Here is a 15,336-nt window from a genome sequence, read left to right on the forward strand (position 1 = left end):
AATAAATTTATTTAGTTTGTAACTGGTTAGTATGCACTTATTTCCTTGTTCGTTTGATGCTTGTTTTCTTTTAAAAATCAAAATAGGGCTTATCTCTAGTTTGATTATGATCTTTAATGTTATTTTTTTTCTTTCTTTTTTTAAGATTTTTTTTAATAAAATGATATTAAGTTGTTTTTAAAAATAATAATAATTAATTTTAATATAATTGAGTTTCACACGCTCTTCGAACCCAATTGTGTACCTTCTCTTCTCCCGATTTAAAATACTTGAACCCAATCATACCCACATATATCGAATATACAAGTAACTTCTCGCAAGGTCGGTTTCCTTATTTATATATTTCATGAATTTTTTGTTCTGATGTGATATTTAGAGTTTTAGACATGCACCATTTTAAAAAAGAGAAGAAAGGTGCTATTTGACCCTTTTCATTTGGGTTATGATTGATCTCTTCCTACACAAATTTCAAGAGGCTTAATGTGACATTTTCCACATGTAACTATATTTTCTGACTTAAATACATCCAGAAATTTAGGGCAGATGTATGGTTTTTAGTTGACCAAAGGGGCATTCCCATATTCTGTTAATATTCTTCACCATAGTTTTGGTATATTGACATATCTACCCCCAACAACATGCATGCATCCCCAAAACCAAAAACTATCTCCAATATTTTCACATACAATTTTTCTTACCTTGATCATTTATTTTCTTTCCTTTCAAATCCCAAAAGAAAAAAAAAGATCAAGAAGGGGACAAGACAACCTATGTAATAACACACGATCGAGACCAGTTCAGCGCCCTAAACCCTGTCAATATCTCGCCCGCTTTCATCGCAAAAAGATAACATGCATACATAGCTTTTGTTTCAAAATGACCTTTAATTATTGGTTTTAGAGGATATAATTATGGATTTTGATCCCATATTATATCTATTAGCCTTATAATTAAGGTTTATATGTCAAAATGAGCACAAAGATAAAAGGAATCTTGAAAAGCCTGAGATTTATTTATCAAGTATTTGGTATGACCTTTTTTTTGGGTAATTAATTAAATTTGATAGGAATAAAGATTTTAATTGTTTTTCTAATCCTCAGAGGAGAAGAAGGAACATCAAGACATACAGATTGGAAATCCAACCGATGTTAAACATGTTGCTCACATCGGATGGGATGGTGCCTCTGTCGATCAACCACCTACATGGGTATTTTCGCGCCCCGCCATTTCTCTTCTTCATAGTCTTCGAGTCTTCGATTCTTCGTCTTCATATATTAATTACAATTTCTTCTTCATCTTGTTATAATTCAGATGAAAGAGTACAACTCAACCAATGAACATCACACAAAGTCTTTAAATAATGATAATGGAACACAAGCTAGAGGTTTGTCATTATGAAAAAAATGTTACATGTTCTTAATTTCTCTATCAATTTATTTTTCGTTTGTGTCTTAAAAGATGAAAATAAATCAGGTGCAAACCAAAAGGTTTCAAAGGATTCGTCGAGAGCATACTTGTCGGACTCTCCAGTATCTTTGCGAACGAAAGAGCGGTCAATGACAGCTACTTCAACCTCGGATAATTCACAAACTCTAAAATCATCGACTTCGACTAGACAAAGGCGCCCGAAAAAACAATTATCGACGGGTACTTCAAAAAGCTCTCCTTCAAAACAACCTACACGAAAAAACAAGGATGTAAGTATTAGGTCGGATTCTACGGATCCGGAGGAAGGTTCTGTAAAGAAGGTAAGACAGAAGAAATTGAAGGATTCGGAAGGCAGAGTTTCGAATAGACCTTCAAAATCTTTGAAGGACAATAATATTACTTTATCATCACCTTCTTGAATTAAATAATTAAACTTACATTATAATTAAATTATATTTATAATGTAATTGTGAATGTGAAATATGATTATACATTCCAAAACATTCAAAATGAGCATTCATTTCATTTGTATTTCAAAATTATTGAAGGGATAAACATAAATATGTTAACATTCAATTTTTTTTTTTATTATTGTTTCAAAAACCTCAAAACAAACTAGACCTTCTCTAATTTTAACACTATAATGTACTTCAAATTCAAAGAGTTTTGCATCATAAAAAAGTCAAAATCTAATATTTACTTTAAAATTGTTGGTTGATTGTAAATTCGTAAAATTGAGAGTTTATTTAGATGGTAAAAGTTAATTTTTAAAAAATATTAGTTATATATAATTAATATTTTTTTTTATATATTGACTAATTTTAAATATATATATATAATTAAGAATTAATTTCATTAAAAATGATAATAAATAAATGAGAGAATATATATTTATAAAATTAATTACATCATCTCTTATTTATTTGTATAAATAATAACTTTTTTTATTTATATAAATTCACTTTTTTTCGAGTAAAATGGTATAAAATTGTAAAGTCGAAATAATTTATAAAATCATAAATAAATGTAAAATAATAAGAGTTTAACTAATTTTAAGGTATATTTTAACTGATATAGAATTGTAAGATTTTAAGAGTTAACTTAATATTTTGATAATCTTAACATAGATTACATGTTAACATTTAGGTTAAAAACACTTTAATTTAAGTGAAAGTTTATGTTAATTTCGGTTCAGAAATAAATGATGTTATAAAAAATAAAAAGACATAAAAAAGACCTAAAAAGAGTAACATAATTCTCATATGAAAATGGAAATAAAAGAACATAGGATGTTGCTTACAATGTATTTACTATCTTTATGTTACTTAATTAGTTTCTCCTAATAGACAAGATAGAAGATGAAGAATTTATATTTATAAAATAAAATCGTTGAAGCTTGTGAAGATTGGGGGATTTCTCGATCATGAAATAATTTAATGGAAAAAAAGACAAGTTGATTTTGAATATAATTAAACAAGTTGATTTTATATAATTAAACAACTGAACTAAGCCAAGTTGATTAGATAAATTGAATGAAACAAAAGTTTCCGGTAAATAATAGTAATAATTAAAGATTCTAATAAGATAATTAAATTTGTGGTGAGACTATTTAAATAAAGTTTCAAATCTTCGTGATATCCGGTCCTAGATATTTGTCTAAGTGACTAAAATATCATTGTTATTAACAAACTTTTTTTATATAGTTTTAATAAATAATTAAAAAAATTAATTCGTTTTTCACTTAAAAAAAATATTGATCTATTATTAGTTTATTAATATTAAAAACATTAAATTAAAATAGTTATATTTTTGATGCTGTAAAATAAATGGAATTAAAATATGAGAAACATAAAACGAAAAAGTTCACCTTTTACATTCTCAAGGGATCCTGAATTTGGGTTTAGAAGTTCTCCGGACTACTGATCGGCTTTCATGGCGACGGCGAGCTTGTACCGGAGAATCCTCCCTTCTCCTCCTGCTATTGACTTCGCTTCCTCTGAAGGAAAGGTCTGTTCTTTCTTCTAACGCATTTATTAAGATTTTCTCCGTAAATTGCTTTTATTGTATGCTTTTCTTCGGTTCTTACTCCATGTGGTGCACTCACTGTTGCTCCAAATGGTATTTTACGCTATTTAACCTACCTTACATAATTTTACCCTTTTATGCTATGAGTTGGTTTATGATTTATGGTGTACAACAATTCCAATCACATTAGGTGAGATTTAATGAACCTCTGATGGTCCTTAATATGCAACTTCTTCTGAATGATTGAATAGACATGATCTAACGTTAAACCCATGATTTGAGTTCTTATGATTATACCTAAACACTATGTCACTCTGCTGTATTGGTTTGATGTGTTTTTTCAAACACATTTCTGGTAGGCTAAATTCTTAGACTGATGTTCTAGTTTGAGTTGTTGATCAATCATTTTATATATCAGATATTGGTAATTGATGTATTTTATGTTTCAGAATGTTATAATACAAGCATTGACCTTATTGTGTTAATGGAATTTTGCAGCAACTATTTGCAGAGGCCATTCAAAGTCATACGATGGAAGGTTTCTTTAAGCTGATATCTTATTTTCAAACGCAATCTGAACCCGCATATTGTGGACTAGCAACTCTTTCCATGGTCTTGAATGCATTGGCTATAGATCCTGGAAGAAAATGGAAAGGTAGATAATGTTCATTTTATTGAGTTTGTTAATCCATGCGAAATGTGTTTTTTTTAATGGTTGGTTGGTTACTATTCATTCTTAGGACCCTGGAGATGGTTTGATGAATCTATGCTCGACTGTTGTGAGCCTTTGGAAAGGGTCAAAGCTGAAGGCATCTCATTTGGTAAGCTTGTCTGTTTGGCTCAATGTGCTGGTGCAAAAGTTGTAGCATTTCGTTCAAATCAGAGCACCATAGATGATTTTCGGAAGTATGTTAGGACATGTACGTCTTCAGACGACTGTCATCTGATAGCGTCATATCATAGAGGGACATTTAAGCAGGTAATCATGGACTTTTATTTGCATCTTTACATTCTAAGAGAATGTAAATTGTAAGAAGATGCGTCTTTGCATTTGTAATAGTTGTTTCCATATTTCCTTGGTATTGGAGAGAACAAATTAGTAGTCAATGAATTTCCTAATTGCTTTTACTGCTTTTAGTAATGGGGAAGAATGTTTTTCAGTTTAATTATATTTTCCATGTTCTATTGTCTACTAGTAGTTTGGAATACTTCCATTTTTTTCCTTAATAGAGTATAAAGGTCAATTCAGAAGACTATATATACTACTGAATTTGGGTCTCAAATAGTTCATTTGGAAAAAAAAAGTATAAAACTTAAACTTAAGTGTTTGAATGCTGAATATTTCATTTTAAATGTCGAACTAGTTAATTGTGTGGAAAACTAAATCTGAATAAACCAAGTGAAAATATATGAATTTGAAGTACTTTATAGATAATTTGATTTGACGAGAGTTAGAATTAATATCAGGAGAGTACTTAAAGACTATTTTACTTTTATATTGACGTAAGTTTATTAATTTTTAGGGTTAAAGTTGTCTATTAGATGCTCTTACTAGATTAACTGATTAAGTCATTCATAACTTACTGAATTAAGCAATAAAATGCTTCATTTTAGCTGAATCTAAGTAATTAAGTGATTTAAGTAATAACTATGAAATGAACTCAATCATTTATAGTTGAAATGATAAGTTGTGTAATCAAATGCACAGGTTCTTGGAGGTTTCTTTGATGAATTTGAGACTATTATTGATGTTTATTGCAGACTGGAACAGGACACTTTTCACCTATAGGTGGTTATCACCCTGGGAAAGATATGGCTTTGATCTTGGATGTTGCACGCTTTAAATATCCTCCTCATTGGGTTCCTTTGCCACTCCTGTGGGAAGCTATGAATACTGTTGATGAAACTAGTGATCGACATAGAGGGTATGTGTTGTATTGTGCTTTCAAGTAATGTTAATATGCTCCCAGTCTTTCAAAATTTCTTTTCCAATAGCGAAAATGAACAGATATGAAAATGATCCAATAAATTGATGCTAATTTGCATTGGTCAATCATAGAGAACATGTTTGACTATCAAATGTGATTCTAAATTACTTTTTATTCATACACTTAGCATCCAATCATCTCCAGGTTTATGCTTATTTCTAAGCTAGAGCGACCACCTGCACTGCTGTATACGTTGGTACGTTTTAATTCTACACTTTTTTTTAAGACAATAGGCATTTTGGACATTTCTAGATTTCAACCAATCAACAAACATAACTTAGCACCTTATCTAAGATTAAGTGGTTATTTAAATGATCATTTGATAGTTGTTACTTAATATCGCTTCATTATTTAGATTCAAACTCAAATTAAGCTAAACAAATAAAGTAAGCTATAAATTACTTACTGAGGTAATGTAATAAGAGTATCCAAAAGTCAAATTTAACATAAAAAAGAATCTAGTAAGTGCTTTCTAAATATTAGTTCCACATTTTATCAAATCAACTACATAAAATTGAGATATTTTATTTGGTTTATTCAATATTTATTCTTCACATATACTTGACTCAACATTCAACACTTAATTTGCAGAGCTGTAAAAATGAGAATTGGTCTGCCACGGCAAAATACCTAATAGAGGAGGTTCCTATCCTTTTAAAGTCAGAAGACATGAATGACGTGAACGCAGTTCTCACGATAATTTCATCATCATTTCCTTCAGATTTGGGGGGATTCATAAAATGGGTAGCTGAAGTAAGAACAAGAGAAGATGGTGGTCAGAGCCTAAGTCAAGAAGAAAGAGCACGCCTTACAATAAAGGTTATTCTTCAAACGGTTTTGACTCCAATATTTAATCTAAAACACAAAATTTCATCTCAAGAACCCATTCCGTTTGCAGGAGGAGATATTAAAGCAAGTTGAGGAAACGGGTCTTTATAAACACGTGAAGGAATTTCTTGTTAGCTTGAGAGACGAAGATAATTTGTCTGAGATTGCAGCCAATGTATGTTGTCAGGGAGCAGGACTTTTATCTGGTGGATCATCTGATAAGTTCTGTTGTAGAGAAGCTTGTATAAAATGTGTAAAACTAAACGGCGGAAACAAACCTGTTACGTTGTTTTCTGGGACAGTTTCAAGTGGAACTAGCGAGCAAGGTGTGGACGTGATTGTCCCTTCGTCGTCCCAAACAATGGCTAGTTGCACTGGCATGTTCCCCACCAGCAGCAATGTCCTAACTGTCCTTCTGTTGGCTTTGCCGCCACTTACATGGAACGGAATTAGAAACCATAGTGTTTTGCAGGAAATAAAGGGTCTCACTTCGACTGCTGATCTTCCTTCTTTGCTTCAAGAGGAGGTATAGTAAGATGAGAATCTCACACATTCTTTTGTTCTTATCATTGTTGATCGTTTAATGTATAATTTGTAGGTGCTACATTTGCGAAGTCAGCTTCAGCTTCTAGAGAGATGTAAAGATAATAAGCTGGAGGAAGATTTTGATCCGCCTCTACTTTAGCATTGGCAAGTAATTGCAGAAACAGGTTCTTTTGTTTTTATTTATGTTTATGTTTTCTTTTGTCCCTTCATGAGAATGAACAGTTGTGATAATGTCCTAAACATGCCTTAGTTGGAATCGATGCATGATTTCATGAACAGATTTAGTTGCTCTGTTCTAATTAGGCAGGCCAGCTTGTACTCAGCATTATTGAGAAGAGGGGAAAACAAGATTCTATACCATTTTTAAGCAAGTCGTTGGTGATTTTCTAATCTAATGTATTAAACTCAATATAAGTGTGAAAAAGATGACCATTTGAGACTATGTCATTCTGGGCTGCACGCACTACACTAATGTATTCAATAAGTCTAAGCTCTTGGCCGACAGGTCCGGATAACGAGGAATTCCTAGTAAGCGCTAGTCATTATATATTGAGATCAATCAAAATAATTTTAGGATATGATTGAACGAGTGAAATTAGAAATGACATTAGAATTCTAATTACAATTACAATTTTTTTTTAGAATCGATATTAAATTACAATACAGTTCATTTAATATGTTTATGTTTAGGAAAATTCTATAATTGTAATTCAATTTATGAAAAAATAATATAATAAAAATAAAATTAAGACATATTATCTATTTTATTAATATATTGGTTTGAACAACTAATTTTAGTTTAAGTCTCATAGTTTTTGTCTAAGATTTTTATTTAAATAAAAAAAACGATTAGACATGTTAAACCTTGACCATCGTTCCTAACATATTTAAAGGTCGGTAATGTTAGAAGACGACTGTCGGTATCTGATGGTCAGATACCTATGGTCGGTACATGTTAACATCATAATTAACAAAAATATCAATTTGACATTTAAACTTTATAGTTTGACATTTAAACTTTATCGGCTCAATATGTTAATTTCTTTTATGTATATCGGTTTAAAATGTTAATTTTTATTTTTAATAAAAAAATTCGTTTTAAGCACAACGATAAAAATATAATATAAAAAAAAGTTATGTATAATTTTAATACAAAATAAGATCCACACGAATAAATTCACATATTTTTTGAATCTAAATTCTCTGACATCGTCAAGATAATGACATTGTAAATAATCTTTAATGACATACTTATTAAAAAAATTACGATTCTTTTTTAACTCGATATTTCAACAGAAAATTATAGGGATAAAGACTCCAGTTCTAAATCTCACATAATATTCTTTTATTTATTTATTTTTTAATATAATTTATTTATGAATCAAAGTCAACATCAACTAAAATTGGATTTTTAACATAAAACATGTAATCTAGGTTAAAGTTTTCAAAATATTGAGTTAATCTTAAAATCAACATAATTTTAGTTGTTTTTAATGAAAATTTTATCACAACTGTTGACTCAAAATTTTAAGACTGTTACTTCATGAGAATGAATAGTTGTGATGATGAAAATAAAATTAACTCAAAATTTAATGTTAATCTTAAAATCGACAAAATATTGAATTAATATTTTATTTTAGGCAAAATATTATATCTTTGCATTTATAAACCCTCTAATTTAAGTTGAAGAGGGGAAAACAAAATTCCATATCATTTTTAAGCCAGCATGTTTCGATGTATTTGGTCTTTTTCTAATCTAATCTAATACAATGTATTTAGTCTTTTTCTAATCTAATCTAATGTATTAAACCTTCATGATAAGTGTGAAAAGAGACCATTAGAGAATATGTCATTATACATAGAAATCAATTCAAATAATATTAAAATATATTTGGATGAGTGAAATTGAATTTGTATTAAAATTATAGTTTTGATTTGATAAAAATTAATATTAAATTACAATTTCAATTCTAATTCCCATTCTATATTTAAAAAAAATATTGTAATATATATCTATTTTATTAAAATATTGATTTGATACAACCAATTAAAATAACTTATATGTCAAGAGTTTTATCTAGGATTCAATTCTCTTTAAGAAAAAAAATATCAACTAGTAAAAAAAATACTATTCAAAAAACAAAATATTTGTTCTGACATATTTTCTTTTTTAGTTTTTTAGTTTACATTTATATTTATATTTATATTGATTCAAAATGTTAATTTACTAAATTAAAAAATACCAGTTTGATATTTTCAAGTCCTAAATTCAAAAGAAGAATATCAATTGAATATATTAATCGTGTTGTAAATGATAAAATAATAATATTATAACTTTAAATTAAAAAAGAAGTAAAATTTATAATTAAATTTTAATTTTAATTCTTAATCTTAAATAGGCTTATATTACATGCTTACCAAACATGTCCATTATCGATATAATTGGTTAAAAAGGCTGACACGACATGAAATAGAAATATATAGTTTGGAGATTAGATAGATTGTTTTATGACCGACTACTAAATAAGAGTGAAACATCATATTTATTAAGTTGGCTAGGCTACCATTAATGTGGGTTGACTTTGCTCTTTATTGGGTCCACGAGATAAAGTAACGTTAGCGGCAAGAAGTCCTATCCAACTTTTTATTTTTATTTTTTTTTTAAATTCCTTTTGCATTTAAAAATAAAATAAAAATAATTGTAATTGTTCCGTTTGAATTTATTTTAAATAAATTTATTTTATTTAAAAAATGTTTGTAGGCGGCGATTTTAAGGAGATTGAGTTTTTATTATTTTTTTTTTGATAACTTTAAAATGTTATTAAAATATAATAATTATTTTTTTAAAAAGTAAAAAATACTTTAAAATTTTAATTAATAAATTAATTAATTATGAATTTTAAAAAAAAATCGAGTCAAAACTTTGTAATGTGAAACCACATCCCAAAAGCATTTTATAGTAGTAGCCTAGTAACCTATAGGTATCAAAATAATTTTAAAAAAAAACTCACCCAAAAAATAAATTACATAAATTAATACATAATAAGATTTAACAGTTGTTTATGCTTCATCAAAGTTCAACTCATCGTAACAATATCAACCATAATCAAGGTAAATTCAAATATAGATGGTTTCAATTCTGCAATCAATTAAAAAACAACCTATTATTTATTACAAATAATTAAATAACAAAAGATTATTTTGTTCAAAATTTTCAAGTTTTTCGACGGTAATGTGTTAGTGACAGTTGTAAGTGATTTTAAGGATGGAAGAGGGTTAAGGGTGGGTGTAGAGATTTGGACTTTATAATATTTATGAGATTTGAGTAAAAAAATGTCAAAGTGTGGGTGGCAGGCAGATGAATTGATTCGACTTAATTTAATATATAATGAAACATATAATTAAATAACAATAAACAAAATAAATTAGGTTTAATTTTCGAGTTAAATCTCAACTCGAAAATCGAATAAAAAATCGTAATAAAATTCAAATTAGTTTAAAATTCGATTTGAAAGTATGTTTATACCATCATTAGTGTTATGCCTTCATTTATCTAAATTTAAACCTAATATTGAACCGTCTTATATAGTAAGTTGTACAGTTAGGCCTTTATTTATCTGAATTTGGTGTACCGTGCATTTTATAAAGTTTGTATTAAATTGTTAATACCCATAATAAATTTGTGCCGTAACATAAATGAAACTCAATGAGTAACACATAATAATAATAATAAAAAAATAAAAAAATCTAGGCTATTTGCAACGAGAAGCATCGTCTAACTCCCACAACTGAAAATATATATATATATAAGTTTTTTTTTTGGTTAGTCTACCGACAAATGGATATTCTCAGCCTTAGGGAGGTTTTGAATTTAAGTTCGTCAAACGACAAGTTCTGTGACTGGTTAAATGGTTGAGTGTGTTTGAATGTTATGTATTTAATTTGTTGTTTCATTTTATTTAAAAAAATTAATAAAAAAATAATAATAATTTAAATCAAACTAAAAAAATCATAAAATGTAAATGAAAGAGAAAATCTAATACCAAAATAGGTCACATAAAACAATATACATATTTTTGGTCTTTTGTTTAAAATAAAACTCAGCTAAACGTAAACATTGCAATTATGTGTAGATGTGTAACAAAAGATTGCAATTTTTTTCTTACAAATGAATTATTATTAAACAATATTTCTAAGAAAAAAGGTTTTCTTTTGTGGTTGAAGATGTGACAAATAGATACAACTTATTAAAGTATAACTCATCAATAATTAAGAATGTTATTCAGATAAAAAAAAAATCTAAAAAAAAGTGTCTGTGATGGATGAGAAATAGGATAAAATCATGTTTGATTATAGATACAACTAAACTTAAATTAAAAAATAGTTAAAAGATTAAATTAAAATTAAAAACCAAGGTAAAGAGTGGTTATGAAAAATAATTAATATTATATTATTATATTTTAATTAATCTTAAGGTTAAGAATGAATATAAATTTGGACCAAACTGAATTTGAAAATAAAATAATTGAATTAAATAGACCGATAACAAAATATAATAAATATACATGCATGCATCGTTTCCAAATATTTGAATTGCTTAAAGACAATTCAATGAAAGAGTTAAAACACAATACAAAATTTTATAATTAAATTTAAAATAATAATAATAATGAATATATTTGACTTAGGTGCAAATCAAATATTGTGTGATAGACTTGTGAAGGCTTGTCAATGTCAAAATAATAAACAGTGTATTAGTGGGTATTAATTAATGAGAAGGAATATATATTATAATTATCAATTTCATTAATTTATTTATTTTACCGTCTATTTATTTTTAATTCCAAATTATCAACCAAAAAATTTGTTTTTAACTTCAAATAACCTAATTTTCTATAATCTACATCAAAATAAGGTTATTCAGAAATTCAAGATAAAATTATATTTGTGATTGAGATAAGCAAACAGTCTATAGATTGAATTTAGTGGATTCATCTTATCATTGACAACAAATAAATAAGCTACAAGTTAATAGGAGTGTCAATTAAGCTACAAGTTAAGAGGAGTTTCAATTATAAATGATTTTGGATATTTGCTAAAAGTAAATTTAGATAAATATGGTCATTTTAATTTGGAATCAATTGATCAATTGTAAGTATTATGATCATTATAGACATTATGAGTTTTACTCTCTTTTTTTAATGCAAATAAGAAGTTCAAACAAAATATATTGATGTTATAATTTGTTACTCAGAATAGTATATTAAGCATTTTATATTAAATTTTACTATAAGGTTACATTCGAAAGTGGCTAGTCGACAGGACAGGCGCGAACAAGAGCTACTTCTTGGCAGTTTGCGGCTGGATCCAGATGCGCAAAACTAAAGGAATCGAAATAGATCGAAGGTGGTGGCGTAGTCTAGCAGGACAGGCACGGGACAAGGGCTACTTCTAGGTGACGAGATGCATCTTAAGTTGTAGTTCTATATTATCTCCTCGTCACAAAACCAACAAAAATTGAAATAGGTCGAGGTTACCTTCGAAGTGGCCTAGTTTGGCAGGACAGGCGCGGGCAAGGGCTAATTATAGTGGCGTGTATAATTTCAGGGATTACAAAATCTTAATTAGGCCATGTATCAATATATATTAAGTGCATTCAAAATTGTTAACATTTGACATGATTTTAAATTTTAAACAAATTTTATTATACATATTTATATTATTAAATAACAGATTAAATTAGTTATATAAAGTTTTGAAATTTAAAAAATATTATCATAAAATTTTTAATTAAATTTTACTTATTAATATAATTTTGAACAAATTATAAAAAATAAAATTTGTAATTAATTCAAATTACATATTTAATTCTATATTATCATAAAAATTAATCTAATGTATATTTAATATAATTCATAAACTATTAATTAAAATTTAAATTATTGTCATATTTAATTAAAGAACATATAAAATTATATAATATTTGTAAATTTTAAATATCTTATCATAAAATAGGATCATTGTTTCATTAGAATATATTTTAATTATAATTTTAAATTTGATAAACTTAATATACACGTATATATATAATTTGATATTTTGTAAACTATATTATACATAATTAATTATTTTTAATAAAACTAATAAATGAAGTTAACTAAATTAAATTGGTAAGGTTAAATAAAAAATAAAATCTGCCGTAGATAAAATGGTTAGGTTAGAATTAACCACTGTATACAACATCTCAAAAATCCGGTTAGTATTAAATCATTCTATGCTAACAGTTTTATTGCAATTAGTATTAGTTTTATCCACAATTAGTATTAACCCTAACTTGCATAAATTTATTTATAAATATTTCAGATAAAATTAATATTATTTAAATTTAATTAATTTAAAATTTTAAAAATTAAGTTTAATCTTAAGCTTAATATTTATATATATATATATATATATATATATATATATATATATATATATATATATATATATATATATATTTTATCTTCGATACCCACTTAACCTTCAATTCACTCTTATCTTATATTGTGACTCACACTTTTTTATATACATTTTTTATCCTCTCGGCGAACCACCCACCAATCTTAGTAACATCAATTGATAATACACCTCTTATATCTTGTCAAATTCAACCACTAATACTCCAATTGACCCTTATCTTGTGACTTAAATTTTTTCATATAACTCTTTATCCCTCGGCAAATCACCAACTGACCATAATCTTGTGACTCACACTTTTATATGTCTTTATCCCTCGACAAACCACTCACCAATATTAGTCAACCTCTTTTTTACTCTCACTTCAACAAATTAATAATCAATCTCAATTGATCACAGACCTCTTATCCAACTCCAAACCAATCACTAACCACTATTCGATATTCATCTCGTGACCTCACACTTTCAAATGCTCGTCAAACCAACCATTAATTCCAACCTCACATTCGACAAATCACCCACCATTCGACCTCCATCTCATGACCTCACATTTTCAAATGCTCGCCAAACCTACCACTAATTTCAACCTCACACTCGACAAACCACTCACCACTCGACTTTCATCACGTGAACTCACACTTTCAAATACTCGTCATACCAACCACTAATTCCGAACTTACACTCGACAAGTCACCCACCTCCATCTCGTGACCTCACTTCCAAATGCTCGTCAAACCAACTACTAATTTCAGTCTTAAACATAAAATGTGAACATTTGAACCGTTAGACCACTCATGATTATTGAAATAATTTTATTATTTTGTGTATGTATATATATATTTTGTATTTAATATTTATTACCAATTAGTTAATTTTTATATTAATATAAAAAATATTTATACTCATAAAGAAAATATTATGAGAGAAAAAATGTATGATAAAAGATAAAATGTATTTATATAAAATTAATGATGAAAAATAATATAATATATATATAAAGTAACAAATAAATATAAAATTACGAAGGTAGGTGCATTTATAATTAAAAATAAAATAAAATTGTTTTTATATATATATATAAATAAAATAAATATAGAAATTATGAAAGTATACGTATTTATAATAAAAAAAATTATTTATATCTTGATAATTAATATTAATATAAATAAATTTTTTAAATGATATATATATATATGATAATGAAAAATAAAATTTAATTAAAAAATAGATATAAAAAATGATAGAGAGAGAAAATAGCTCATAATGACCGTTGATTACGTGGAGTTAATTATATATATATATATATATATATATTTTTTTTTTTTATATATTTTTTTATTCTTTTTTCTAGCTGTTAGTAATTTTCGTTATATATAAAACGTGAAGTGAAATTACAATTTCTATCTTGAGATTTTATTATTATCATTAATTTACAATTTCAATCTTGAGATTTTATTATTATCATTAATTTCCAACTGTATTGTTGTTTATATTTTATTATAAAAAATGATTTATATTTATAGGTAATTCATATTATTATAAAATAAATAAACTTAAATTTTTTATAAAATATAAAAAATAAATATATTAGTTATAATATAAATTTAATTGTGTTTAGTGTTTTGAGCGATATCATCGTATCTTATTTCTGATTAACTATAGGTCAATTCGAAAAAAATTGTCCCAAACGGAACAATTTGTATCAAAAACCACCACTAATATTATAATTGTCTTAATCTTAATCTTAATCCTAATCCTAATCCTAATCATAATATTGTCTAATCAAACAAATATTGAAAACTACCTGCTAGCTCACAACTGCCAAATTAGGTATTTTAAATACAAAATTAATTGATATATAAGTATTCTTTTTATAATAAACATGACATTTGAAAAAAAATCACTACCAAAATACTTCAATTTTTGGACTTTTGTTTAATTTCATGAATAAACAATAGTTATAAGGAAAAAAAATTTGACCACTCATCTTCTTTTGCCTTCTTTTGTTATTGATAATGATATATCACCAATACAACTAAAAAAACGAAACATTATTAAATTC

At 26.7% G+C, this 15,336-nt stretch overlaps 2 protein-coding genes across 2 annotated transcripts; both read left to right on the forward strand.

Moving 5' to 3' along the window:
• Positions 1-969: 969 nt before the first annotated feature.
• Positions 970-1,847, forward strand: LOC124929751 (CRIB domain-containing protein RIC10-like). Its single transcript, XM_047470146.1, has 4 exons — positions 970-1,027; positions 1,101-1,207; positions 1,312-1,384; positions 1,474-1,847. The coding sequence occupies exons 1-4, from the start codon at positions 970-972 to the stop codon at positions 1,845-1,847; spliced, it is 612 nt and encodes a 203-aa protein (XP_047326102.1).
• Positions 1,848-3,300: 1,453 nt separating this feature from the next.
• Positions 3,301-7,093, forward strand: LOC124931406 (glutathione gamma-glutamylcysteinyltransferase 1-like). The gene is made up of 8 exons (XM_047471862.1): positions 3,301-3,435; positions 3,952-4,108; positions 4,194-4,432; positions 5,215-5,378; positions 5,586-5,637; positions 6,033-6,260; positions 6,340-6,795; positions 6,868-7,093. The coding sequence occupies exons 1-8, from the start codon at positions 3,361-3,363 to the stop codon at positions 6,952-6,954; spliced, it is 1,458 nt and encodes a 485-aa protein (XP_047327818.1). The 5' UTR covers positions 3,301-3,360; the 3' UTR covers positions 6,955-7,093.
• Positions 7,094-15,336: the final 8,243 nt, after the last annotated feature.

The sequence above is a fragment of the Impatiens glandulifera genome, chromosome 3, assembly GCF_907164915.1.
Source record: "Impatiens glandulifera chromosome 3, dImpGla2.1, whole genome shotgun sequence".
NCBI lineage: Eukaryota > Viridiplantae > Streptophyta > Magnoliopsida > Ericales > Balsaminaceae > Impatiens > Impatiens glandulifera.